Source organism: Myxine glutinosa, chromosome 5 (genome assembly GCF_964187855.1).
Source record: "Myxine glutinosa chromosome 5, kmMyxGlut1.1, whole genome shotgun sequence".
NCBI classification, from domain to species: domain Eukaryota; kingdom Metazoa; phylum Chordata; class Myxini; order Myxiniformes; family Myxinidae; genus Myxine; species Myxine glutinosa.
The window spans coordinates 41,460,806-41,473,814 of record NC_136265.1 but is presented as its reverse complement, the minus strand read 5'-3'; the positions used below and the strand labels follow the sequence as shown (position 1 = coordinate 41,473,814).

The 13,009-nt window shown below is 47.3% G+C and overlaps 1 protein-coding gene and 1 long non-coding RNA gene across 3 annotated transcripts in view; one reads left to right on the top strand and one right to left on the bottom strand.

Moving 5' to 3' along the window:
- Window positions 1-894: 894 nt before the first annotated feature.
- LOC137427634 (uncharacterized) lies at window positions 895-2,755 on the bottom strand. Its single transcript, XR_010984535.2, has 2 exons — window positions 2,520-2,755; window positions 895-1,370 (listed from the first exon to the last, which is right to left on the bottom strand). It is a non-coding gene; the product is annotated as an uncharacterized LOC137427634 (long non-coding RNA).
- Window positions 2,756-2,764: 9 nt separating this feature from the next.
- LOC137427631 (zinc finger MYM-type protein 1-like) overlaps window positions 2,765-13,009 on the top strand; it is a 35,469-nt gene continuing 25,224 nt past the window's right edge. Inside the window, exon 1 of one of the 2 annotated variants that reach the window (XM_068117247.2) lies at window positions 2,765-3,295. In XM_068117247.2, the coding sequence (XP_067973348.2) occupies window positions 2,917-3,295 (379 nt within the window). In that variant the 5' untranslated portion in view covers window positions 2,765-2,916. The remainder of the gene's footprint in view (window positions 3,296-13,009) is intronic. The other variant, XM_068117248.2, reaches the window with a different exon arrangement.

Genomic DNA, 13,009 nt, shown 5'->3' with positions numbered 1-13,009 from the left:
ACGCTGTTGAAACCAAAACATTCAGGATCATTGGAATCTCCTGCGTTGAAGCTAACTCCGAGGGCCTTTCACTCACTCACCGCAGGCAGGTTGGTGATCTTTCTGTCTTCTACCGACTCCTCTCCGGCCTTGCTCCCCCAGCTCTCTCTGCGCTCTGTCCCCCAAATATTCCTACAGGTCGCACAAGATCTGCCAGCAACCCTCTTATGGTTAAACTGCCAAAATCAAGACTCTCCGCTCACTTTCATTCCCCTTTTCTCCCGCCTCTGGAACAAACTCCCTCACTCTCTTCAATCCCACTCCTCCCTCCAGGTCTTTAAAACAGTTGTTGACCACCATCTCTGATCTTCGCCCATCCAAAACCTTGATCTTTTCTATTCCCGCTAATTCATCCCAGATCCATTTTTTTGAAATACCGACTTCTTTCCTGGAAGTCCTTGCAGTGTCCATGTGTTTTATACATCTCCCACCCCCTCCCACCTTCCCACCAAGCCCTCTCCATCGCACAGTTCTCCCGATGTCCCTGTTCTCTGCTGTTGTACTTGTGTGCTTCCCGCTCTCTCTCTCTCTCTCCATCTTGTCTCCCGCTCCCTTTATGATATGTTTTATGTGTTAGTTTTTTTTTTTTGTGATTAATGTTAGCTCTTACACGAGCCTCTCTCTTGTGTACAAATTTTTTTTTTGTCTTGTTTATGACTAAGTGCAAAAGCATCAAAGAGTTATTGCAATTCTGGAAAGTTTGCCCTTGCTTTTTGAATGCCACGCTAATCGTTTTGGAATGTCGCCTCACTCTTCTATGAGCCTCGACTGTCTATTCCCGCAAAAATACACCAGCCAAAAAAAGGTTCCATCGGCTTTTACCCACAACGAGAAATTCAGATTTGTTAGAATAAATCCGCGTAGCAATTTTATTTTAAAAAATTCAGTCTTGCATTACAAAGAAGTTGAACAGAATCCAATTATGTATGCACAGCGACCAGTAAGGTGAACTGTGATTGGACAACTCAACAGTAAACTTGGAAAATGTCAAAATGGCAGAGAATGTTAATGTCGGAAGCGATGATGGATTCCATGACTTTGCTGATAATTGGGAGCAGGCTGATTGGTCTGTAGTTGCAAGGATCTGTTTTTGCACCTTTTTGTGTAAAATGGTAATGTTTGCTGATTTCCAGGATGCTGGCAGATGACCTTGAGCAAAAGATAGGGTGAAAAGAACAGAGAGAGGGTGAGATAGAGCGGCAGAGCAGGATTTTAGGACCCGTGGGCTGATGCCATCTGGTCCAGTTGCAGAATCAGAGTCGAGGTTTGACAAAAACTCCTCCACCTCGTCAGGAGAGAAGGACACGGAGTCCAGGAGCAGTTGGGTTCGACTGGGAAAGGTGGGAACAGAGAGAGATGGGTTTGGGACTAAGGATTTTGAGGCGAACACAGAGTTGAGGCATTCGGCTTTGTCACGTGCGATGTCAACTGTGTGGCCATTTGAGGTAAGGGAGGGGATGGAGGGGGAACAAACACCAGAAACGGATTTGACCAGACTAAACAGACTTCTTCAATCTCATTCTTTCCTCCAGGTCTTCAAAACAGCTGTTCATCATCACCATCTCAGATCATCCCACATCCAAAATCATGATATTTTCTACCCATATTAACTCCCCCTTCCAAATTTCGAGTTTTTCATTCCTGAGTTTCTTTCTGTATCCATCTTGTTCATCCCATGCGTCCTCACCTACCCCTATTTCCTCCCCTCGTCCCTTATTGGTCTAAGTCTCCCTCTATTTTGTCCTTCAACCCTGTTGTTTCTATGTCGCCCCCTTTTTCTACTATTCCTTTTATTCTCTTGCTTCAGTGTTCTTGCTCTTCCATGAGCCTTGACCTTGGATATTAACCAAAAAAAAAAAAAACCCACAAGAAACAACACGCACTCGCACACTAAACACGCATGCACATAAAATGCACACAAGCAACAACTTTAATATACAAGAAAACAAACACGACATCATGACAATAACACTGAAGCTTTTCGTGTTGAACTCTTCAAGGCGATTCACAGCAAAGAGACCGGAAGAGATGAGAACGAATGCATTTATCAGCAAGTTTAAGTAACCGCAACAATGATTCGTTCTTCAGTCATGACGTCATTGGTGTTCTGAACGCCCATTGGTTGACTCAGTCACAGTCCCTGGCTTACAAGCAACAACACACAGCCAGCACATGCACACATATACACACAACCAACACACACACACAACACACACACACACACAGACACACAAAAACACACACAGACACACACGAAAACACACATACAACCAACACACAAACACACAACAGACACATGCACACAGACAGACAGACACACAAACACAACCAACACACACGCACACACACACAAGACGCCTGGACACACAATATGCACACACTCAAGCACCAACACACAGCCCGTGCACATGCACATAACAGTTACCACGCACGCCGCATATGCACACAAACACTTATACGTCACTAAATTACCCATTTACCTGTTTTTTATACCTTTTTATTGTGTTTTTACAGCTTTCAGGTAATGCAATGCAGACAGGTTGCCTGCTGATGATCTGGTCGCCCGCAGTCTGCTGCGCTCGGTCATGTTCGCACACCTCTCAACTTTGACCCTCTTTGTGTTCCGTGACCACCCCCAATGGGCTCCGGTCCACATTTCATTCACTCCCGTTCATTATCCGATCGTTCCAAAGCCGGTCGAGGTGTCCACCGGCCACGTGACCCCAATCGGCCAATGGGCGTCGCCGACGCAGCACGCGCACCGTCAGTGCCTCGCGATCTCCAGCGTCGTTGTGGGCGAAGGTCGCGACCTCGATCCACCGGTACAACGGGTCTTCGGTCTTTTAGCGGGGTAATGCGAGCGCGAACCTAACCAGAATGTCCACATCGGCAAAACAGTGCAAAACATCTCGATACGAGCACGTGTTCAAGTCCACCTGGAGTGACTGGCACGGCTTCCTGAAGGCGTCCAGGAAAGGTCAGAAGTTCGCCTTTTGTGAACTTTGCAGAGCGAACTTCTCCATCGGACATGGCGGCTACAAGGACTGCAGGAAGCACGTGCAGACGGCGAAACACGCGTCCGCCGCTCATTCCACGGTATCCGTGGGTAACGATGCGCACGCGTCTCGGAGCCCGGTGTCCGCGCACGCCGGACAAGACACCGAGAGGTCGGGAGGAGCTCCTGGGGACGCGACCTTCAAGATCCCGGACGTTCCCTGCATTGCTGCCCGCGAGGACAAAGACCCCTTACCCTTCGGTACGTGCGGATGCTCGGGACTCACCGGGAATCTCTCGTTTCCGTGATTAGAGTGGATTTTTGCAAACTGTCATTTATTTCGGTTAGCAGGGTTATGTATTTATTACGTACGCAAACATGCTGGATTTCCTGGCCCCGCCCCTTCCGATGCACGCTTTTTACCGTGACGTCACCCCCTTCTCACTCCACCCACACCCTCCCCTTTTCTCTCATATCAAATCATAGAGTTTTATTATAGCCTAGAGGGCGAACTCGCTGTGCCACGTGCAGAACCCGGCCGTGCTTCCATGGAGACCCGGCCGCCATGTTTTTGGGGGGCAACAAGTACACGGATGCGCACATTAACGCTATGGTGTCTAAGAATGAGTGGCCATTTAAACTTGATTTTTATTATTTGTTTCTTTTTTCTTTAATCTAAACGAACAATATAGTCATTGCCACTATTTATCATACATTAAAGCACCAATCTTGATTGAAGTTGGCAACCACACGAACGAACGATACATTTATTTACCAAAAAAAAAAGAAGTTATATTTTCCTGATTATTAATGGAATGTAAAACATTTGATTATAAAACACCCATAATAGAACTAAGTTATACTCGGTCATCTGGACATTCACTCTGCTCACTGTAACGGGAAGGGGGGCACAATCACTTATACGCTGATAGCATAAAACTGCAACATAAAAACTGAGGCACAGTGACAAGAAAGATCACTTTCATATTTTATTTAATTCATTGCAACTTCATTTATTGCAAGAATTGAAAAGGCCTACAGATTTAAAACAAAAATGTAGACAAAATGCAAAAATTAATATTCTGGAGAATTTTTCCGTCAGATTTGTTTATCTGTAAAATCATGAAAGTTGAAGTGAGAACAAATGAAGAGTGAATTGTAAAACATGTCTAAAAAAATAATTTTACTATGGAGGCCTACATGTATTTACTTTTACTTCTCCATTTTCACTTAAAAAATTTTTTTTTTTTCATAATTGGTACTTTTTTCCCACTTGGATTTAGAAAAAAATGACTTTTAAAGAATGATACTTCATGATAATGAAGATACTTAATGAAGATAAATGATAATGAATGATTGAATGAATGATAATGAATGATGATAATGAATGATGATAATGATGATAATGAAGATACTAATGAAGATACATGATAATGATACTTCATGATAAGAATTAAGATAAGTCAATCTGAAAAAAACTCGGGTCCAAGTTGGTACTTGGGTCTGAGTTGGTCTGGACCCGAGCTGGTCTGGGTCCGAGATGGTCTGGGTCCGAGATGGTCTGGGTCCGAGATGGTCTGGGTCCGAGGTGGTCTGCGTCTGAGATGGTCTGGACCTGAGCTGGTCTGGACCCGAGCTGGTCTGGGTCTGAGATGGTCTGGGTCCGCGGATATATATATATATATATATATATATATATATATATATATATATATATATATATATATATATATATATATATATACGTATATATATATATATATTGTTACGGTCCACGGATTGGATGTTATTTACCGAGCGGAGGGAACCGCGGCCGAACAGTTGTTCCCCGTTTCTTCCCGACTCACCCGATTCACCCAGACGTTGGCCAAATCGCGCTATGCCAAATCAATGATAGAAAGGACACGACGACTGGGAAAGATGAAACGACGCAAGGGGGGTACAGTTCTCAAGACCTCCGGAGGAGGGTATAATTACAGTGGTGGAGAAAAGGGGTAGATTACAAGGCAGAGTGAGGTAAAGACACAGAAGAGATGGGCACTTAAATACAGTCTTATCTATTCCCAGACAGACCACGGACAAACGGACAAGGTAGACTCACACGGGGATTGATGGCAGGAATGGACAGGTAGGTCACTGGCACAAGGTGCACCTTGGCTCGGGGACAGGATAAAGCACGGTTCAAAGATGCAGGGAGGTCTCACAGCACTCGGAGGTGGTCTCGCTTGCTCCAAGCTCAGCACGCATCTGACGTCACCTCTCTCTCACTGCGCATGCTCAGCGGGAGTGACACGCCCTCGGCTGGTTGGTTCCGCCCCAACTGGGGCCGGTCCGCCGCTTCCATTGGGTGCGGGGGTTACCGGGCTCCGCCCTTGACGTGGAGACGACAGGGAGCCATGTTCTACCCCTGTTTGGTAACCCCGTCGAGCACATGTCCGATGGCGGCTCGTTGGGAAGGCCTGGTGTCCTCCCACCACTCCTACCAAGCCGGAGTGAGGACGCGCACTCCCTGCGCTCGTTGTTGTTGTTGTTGTTGTTGTTGAAGAGAACTGTGAGGAAGAGCTGCGGGGAGGTATTGGGAGGTCCTAAACTTCCTAACGGTGCCATACAATCACATTCTGGTGCAACGAAGGGTCAGAATTAATGGAAACGAATCCTTACCTGACATAGACTAAGAATAACTCACAAGATGTCCTATAGTTGTCTACCTGAGATGCGGTGGACCTGGATGCGACATTTAATGGGAGAAATAGGGGGAGGTCGGGTCTACAGAGTGTTGTTTACAGAAAATGGGACTAGGGAATGGGGGATTGGGGAGAGTTGGGAAGTATTGAGGAAATAGGGGAATATTTACAAGCGGATATGGATGGATGCAAATCCCATATCCGCAACAATATATATCTATCTATCTATCTATCTATCTATATATATATATCTATCTATCTATCTATCTATATATATATATATATATATATATATATATACATACATATATATACATATATACATACATACATACATACATACATACATACATACATACATACATACACACACACACACACACGAGTATAAAGCCCGTCAAAAATGACGGGTTGGAACAGTTTTTGACGGTACAGCGGCGTGAGCATGCCGAAGTCTGGGCCTAGTGTCAGGGGTGCTTTTATCATCTTTATTTATTAGACATCCTACAGACGTAAATGAACACTCATTTTACTCTGCGCACTTTGCACGTCACGTTCAGCGAATGTCACCTCCCTGTGCCTCGTATTTATTGTGATAAAAAAAAAAAATGCTTCCATGCACCGACCTTGAGGCTCGGTTTGCAAGCCACCATCTAATATTCCAATGTAAGAGACATACTTACTGTTCTTTTGGGAGTCCTCAGGGTCTTTTGGGTCCTCTGGTTCATTTGGGTGTTCACTGTTCAAGCTCTTTTGCATCATTGGGATATTCTGGTTCATTTGGGTCTTCTAGGTCATTTGAGTCCTTTGGGTCCTCTGCCTCTTTGGGGTCCTTGGGTCTTTTCAGTCATCTAGGTATTTTGGGTAATTTGGGTCTTTGGGTTCCACTGGGTCCTCAGGGTCTTTTTGTTGTTTTGGATTGTTTGGTTCTGTGGGGTCGTTAAGGGTATTCAGGGTATTTTTGGTTTTCAGGGACATTTTGGTCTTCTGGGTCCTTTCGATTTTTTGGGGTCTTTGGGATATTTTGGGTCTCTGGGGGTCTTTTGGTTTTTTTTCGGTCTTTGGGGTCTTTTCGGTGTGTACCCTGGTTAGAATAGGTACACCGTATCCCTGCGTGTCATAAGAGGCGACTAAGAGGGTTGGCGTCAGGAAGGGCATCCGGCCATAAAAACATTGCCTCAAAAAGAGAACCGAGGAACTCGGCCTCGCTGCACAGTCCGCACACTCCCGGCTCCGTGTGTGCAGGAAACCGCAAGTTGCACTGCTCGTGGGTGGGAACTAGGCCTCGCTGCACAGTCCGCTCACTCCTGGCTCTGTGTGCGCAGGAAACCGCAGGCTGCACTGCCCATGGGCGGGAACTAGGCCTCGCTGCATGGTCTACTTACTCCTGGCTCCGTGCGCGCAGGAAACCGCAGGCTGCACTGCTCGTGGGCGGGAACTAGGCCTTGCTGCACGGTCCGCTCACTCCTGGCTCCGTGTGCGCAGGAAACCGCAGGCTGCACTGCCCGTGGGCGGGAACTAGTCCTCGCTGCACGTCCGCTCACTCCTGGCTCCGTGCGTGAAGTGAACAGGCCGCACCTGCTCAGTCGCTCCGGCCGTGCTCATCCTCACGATCTCGTTCACCAACACCGATGTGCCAAGGAAAAGAAAATGCGGCCATGCCTTCAACCCGAAGGGCCTAGACGGACGGGGGCATAGGGCTCCTGGTTCCGTCAGCTCACAAGAATGCGTCACCAAAAATATCAGCTCAATCAAAGCAAGCTTACGGCACTGAATGCAACATGGACACCAGCATTGCGGTTTTGTTCAAAATTATTTGGGTGCTGGTTTCTCTTGGGAAGCTTGTGTCATCTGAAAGAGCAGAGATAAGTCGCCATTTTGTGTCCCTTGCCCCGTCTGTGCTTGTGACTTGACGCCTTAGTTTTTATCGGATTATTTTTACTTTATTGTATATAGTTATTGTTGATTTCATTCTCCGTTTATTTGTTCGGGATTAAACCCGTTTGGTTTAATTCAAAGCTTTATCCCGGTGTGTACCCTGGTTAGAATAGGTACACCATATCCTTGCGTTTTGTAAGAGGCGACCAAGAGGGTTGGTGTCAGGAAGGGCATCCGGCCATAAAAACATTGCCTCAAAAAGCGAACCATGACAATTTTTTTTTTTTTTTTTTTTTGTATACAAGATCGAGGCTCGTGAAAGAGCGAACATTAATCACACAGAAAGACAAACAGACACATAAAACAAATAACATCGGGAGCGGTAGACAAGATGGGGAGAGAGGGGGAAGGACACAAACACAACATTTGAGAGCAGGGACCGAGAGACATGGAGACATCGAGAGATCTGTGGGAGGGAGAGGGCTTTGGGGGGGAGGCATGTGAAGGGGGGGAGGCATGTGAAGGGGGGGAGGCATGTGAAGGGGGGGGGGGGTGGGAGAGGTATAAACATATGGACACTGCCAGGATTTCCAGGAAATAAGTTGGAATTTCAAACAAGGTGGATCTGGGGTGAATTAGTGGGGGTAGAAAAGTTCAAGGTTATGGATGGGGGAAGATAAGAGATGGTGGTGAACAGCTGTTTTAAAGACCTGGAGGGAGGAGAGGGATTGAAGGGAGTGTGGGAGTTTGTTCCACAGGCGGGAGAAAAGAGGAATGAAAGAGTGAAGGTGAGCAGAGAGCCGAGATTTCGGCAGTTTAACCATCAGAGGGTTGCTGGCAGATCTTGTGCGACCTGTAGGAATATTTGGGGGACAGAGCACAGAGAGAGCTGGGGGAGCAAGGCCGGAGAGGAGTCGGTAGAAGACAGAAAGACCACCTACCTGCCTGCGGTGAGTGAGTGAAAGGCCCTCAGAGATAGCTTCATCGCGGGAGATTCCAATGATTTTGAAAGCTTTGGATTCAACAGCGTGAAGCCGAGCCAGGTGTGAGGCAGGAGCACCAGCCCATAGGGGAGAACAGTATTCCATTGAGCTGCGGATGAAAGCCTTGTAAGTGGTGAGGAGCTCAGGTGTGCCGAGGAAGGACTTCGCACGACGGAGGATGCCCAGTCGGCGACTGGCTTTGGAGGCCAGCTTGGAAATGTGGTTTTCCCAAGAAAGATCATGGCAGATAGTGAGACCCAAAAGCTTGAGTGACAGAACTTCTTGGAGAGGATTGTTGAGAAATTACAACTGCATATGGGCAGGGTACAGCCCGAAGTGGAGATCGGTTTCTGAGGTTTGGGACATGGAATGTAGAGACAATGACAGGGAGATCAGGAGAAGTGGTGGAAGTATTGGTCAGAAGAAGAGTGGACATATGTTGTGTGCAAGAGACGAGATGGAAGGGAAGTGGTGTGAGAATGGTGAAGGGTAGGCAGGAACGGAAATACAAGTTTGTGTGGGAAGGGTGCCCGGAGGGCGTGAATGGTGCTGGTGTCGTTTTCTGAAGAGTTTGTAGACAGTGTGGTGAGTGTGACTAGAGTGAGTGATAGGTTGATGATGGTGAAAATGATGATTGGAAAGCTCTTGGTGAATGTCATCTCGGGATATGCTCCGCAGGTTGGTCGGAGCGATGAAGAGAAGGACAAGTTCTGGTGTGCGATGGAGAAGCTGATGGAAAACGTGAAAGATGAGGACGTTGTGGTGGTAGGAGGAGACCTAAATGGACATGTGGGAAGGAGTATGGACGGTTTTGAGGGAGGTAATGGGGGTTACGGATATGGTGTGAGAAATGGAGAAGGTGAAAGGATTTTGGAGTTTGCTGATGGAGCTGATTTGTTGATTTGTAATTCTCAGTTCCAGAAAGGGGATAATAAGCTTGTTACATACATGTCGGCAGGTGGGTCGACGACAACCGTTGACTACCTGATGGTGCGTAGGCGAGATAGGGGGCACCTCCGGGACACAAAGGTGATCCCGGGGGAGGAGGCTGTTTCACAGCACCACTTGGTTGTCTGCGACATAAGGGTGAAAGGTGCGAGGAGAGCTCGGCGGGTGAAGTACCAACCGAGAATGAAGGTGTGGAGGTTGAAAGAGGTGACAGTAAGGGAGGCATTAAAAGAGAGGCTGAGTAGGGTAGAGGATGATGTGGTTGAGCTTGAACGTGGTTGGATGTCAATGAAAGATAGTCTGTTGGGAGCCGTTGGTGAGGTATGTGGATGGACAAAAGGACCACCGAGGCACTCGGAAACATGGTGGTGGGATGATGAAGTTGGAACGAGGATTGACGAGAAGAGGAAGAAGTTCAAGGAGTGGCAGAAGGCGAAGGGTACGGGAGCAGAAAAAGCAGAGCATGAAAGTTACAAGGCAGCCAAGAAGGCTGCAAAGAAAGAGGTAGCAAAGGTGCAGGAAGCATGTAGGAAAATGTTTGGAGAAAGCTTGGATTCGGAAGATGGTCAGAGAGCGGTATTCAGGATTGCAAAGCAGATAGCGAAAGAGAGGTGTGATGTGATGGGGGTGAGTTGCTTGAAGGTTGAAATGGGACAAATCGTTGTGGACCCAGATGGAATTAAAGGAAGATGGAAAAGATATATGGAAATGCTGTTGAATACAGAGAATGAATGGGATGGCAACATAGAGAGTAACCCAGTTTTATGGCCGGCAGAGAAGATAACCGAGAAGGAAGTTGAGGAAGCGATAAAAGCAATGAAGAGTAGAAAAGCGGGAGGGCCGACCGGAGTTGTGGGAGATATGTTGAAGGCAGCAGGAAGTTGGGGTGTGAAGATAATGACAAAGATCTGTAATCTGGTGGTGAAAGAAGGCCGCATTCCAGTGGATTGGGAACTGAGTACCCTCGTCCCTCTATACAAGGGGAAAGGTGACCCTCTGGAGTATGGCTCGTACTGAGCGATAAAGTTATTGGAGCATGGAATGAAGGTATTGGAAAGGGTGTTGGAGAGGAGGATAAGGAAGAAGGTGAAGATCGACGAAATGCAGTTTGGATTTATGCCAGGAAGAGGAACAACAGACGCGCTCTTTATTGTGAGGCAGTTGCAGGAGAAGTACATGGAGAAGAGGAAGAAGTTGTTTCTTGGGTTTGTTGATCTGGAGAAAGCATTCGATAGGGTTCCACGCGAAGTATTGACATGGGCATTGAGGAAGTTAGAAGTGGAGGAATGGTTGATCAGAGTAGTGATGGCAATGTACGAGAGAGCACGCACAGCTGTAAGGACGAAGGACGGGAACTGTGGTGAGTTTGAGGTGAAGGTGGGAGTGCATCAGGGGTGGTACAAAGTCCACTACTATTTGTAGCTGTGATGGAGGTGCTGGCTCAGAACGTAAAGGAGGGTTTACCGTGGGAGTTGTTGTATGCAGATGATCTGGTGTTGATTGTGGAAAGTATGGATGGACTGAAGGAGAAGATGAACAAGTGGAAGGAATGTATGGAGACAAAAGGTCTGAAGGTGAATATCGGAAAGACGAAGGTGATGGCAAGTGGTAAAGCATGTGGTGAGGTGTAAATAACTGGGACGTGGCCATGTGCTGTGTGCAGGAAGGGTGTCGGAGTGAACTCCATTCAATGTACAATGTGCGCTGAGTGGGTTCATCAAAAATGTAGTGGTCTGAGAGGGTCATTAACCAGTGTGGCAGCTACATTCAAATGTAAGGTGTGCACAGAGGGAGCTGCAGATGGAGGAAATGTTGAGTTGGATCTTGGAGACGGCGTGAAGCTGGAAGGTGTGAAAACATTTTGCTGCCTCGGAGACATGCTGAATGGAGAAGGTCGATCAGACTCGGCAACGATTGCTAGAGTGAGATGTGCATGGAAGAAGTTTCGGGAACTGAGTGGCATGCTGATGAGGAGGGGAGTGTCGTTGAAGCTGAAGGGAAAGGTGTATGCTGCATGTGTGAGAAGCGTTATGATTTATGGGAGCAAGACATGGGTCATGAATGTAGAGCAGCAACGAAGGCTGGAAAGGGTTGAAATGCGAATGGTTCGGTGGATGTGTGGAGTATCGTTGAGAGAGAGGAAGACAAATGATGAATTGCGAAAGATGATGGGAATAGAGCCTGTGATTGATGCTGTGAAGAGGAACAGGTTGAGATGGTTTGGTCATGTGTTGAGGAAGGATGAAAGTGACTGGTTGAGAAGTTTTTTTATTTTATTTTATTTTTTTAATTTTATTTATTTGTATACAAGATCGAGGCTCGTGAAAGAACTAACATTAATCACACAAAAAGACAAACCGACACACAAAACACAAAAAACAAGGGGAGCGGTAGACAAGATGGGGAGAGAGGGGGAAGGACACAAAAGAGAGGGGGAAGGACACAAACACAACATTTGAGAGCAGGGACATCGGGAGGACTTGGGGGGAGGTGGGAGAGGATTAAAACATATGAACACTGCAAGGACTCTGGGGTGAATTACCGGGGGTAGAAAAGATCAAGGTTTTCGATGGGGGAAGATAAGAGATGGTGGTGAACAGCTGTTTTAAAGACCTGGAGGGAGGAGTGGGATTGAAGGGAGTGGGGGAGTTTGTTCCAGAGGCGGGAGAAAAGGGGAATGAAAGAGTGAAGGTGAGCAGAGAGCCTAGACTTTGGCAGTTTAACCAGAAGAGGGTTGCAGGCAGATCTTGTGCGACCTGAAGGAATATTGGGGGGACAGAGCACAGAGAGAGCTGGGGGAGTAAGGCCGGAGAGGAGTCGGTAGAAGACAGAAAGACCACCAACCTGCCTGCGGTGAGTGAGTGAAAGGCCCTCGGCGTTGACTACATCGCAGGAGATTCCAATGATTCTGAAAGCTTTGGCCTCAACAGCGTGAAGCCGAGCAAGGTGTGAGGCAGGAGCACCAGCCCAGAGGGGGGAACAGTATTCCATTGAGCTGCGGATGAAAGCCTTGTATGTGGTGAGGAGCTCAGGTGTGCCAAGGAAGGACTTCGCACGACGGAGGATGCCCAGTCGGCGACTGGCTTTGGAGGCCAGCTTGGAAATGTGGTTTTCCCAAGAAAGATCATGGCAGATAGTGAAGACAAAAGCTTGAGTGACAGAACTTCTTGGAGAGGATTGTTGAGAAAGTAGATGGGAGGGTTGTCCAGTCGGTCCTTTCGGAGAGACATTGTAAGAGTGTGAGATTTGTCAGGATTGAAAGACATGTTCCACTTGTTTGACCAGTCTGTGATTTTGTCCAGGTCTGCAGAGAGTGAGGAGGCTGCAGACTGCCGATCTGAGGGATGAGGAATGGAGCGACAGAGAGTTGAGTCGTCAGCAAAGAGATAGAGAGGATTTTCAAGAGAGTCAGAGAGATCATTGATGAAGACCAGAAAAAGCACAGGGCCCAGAACACTACCTTGGGGAACTCCAGCCTGAAC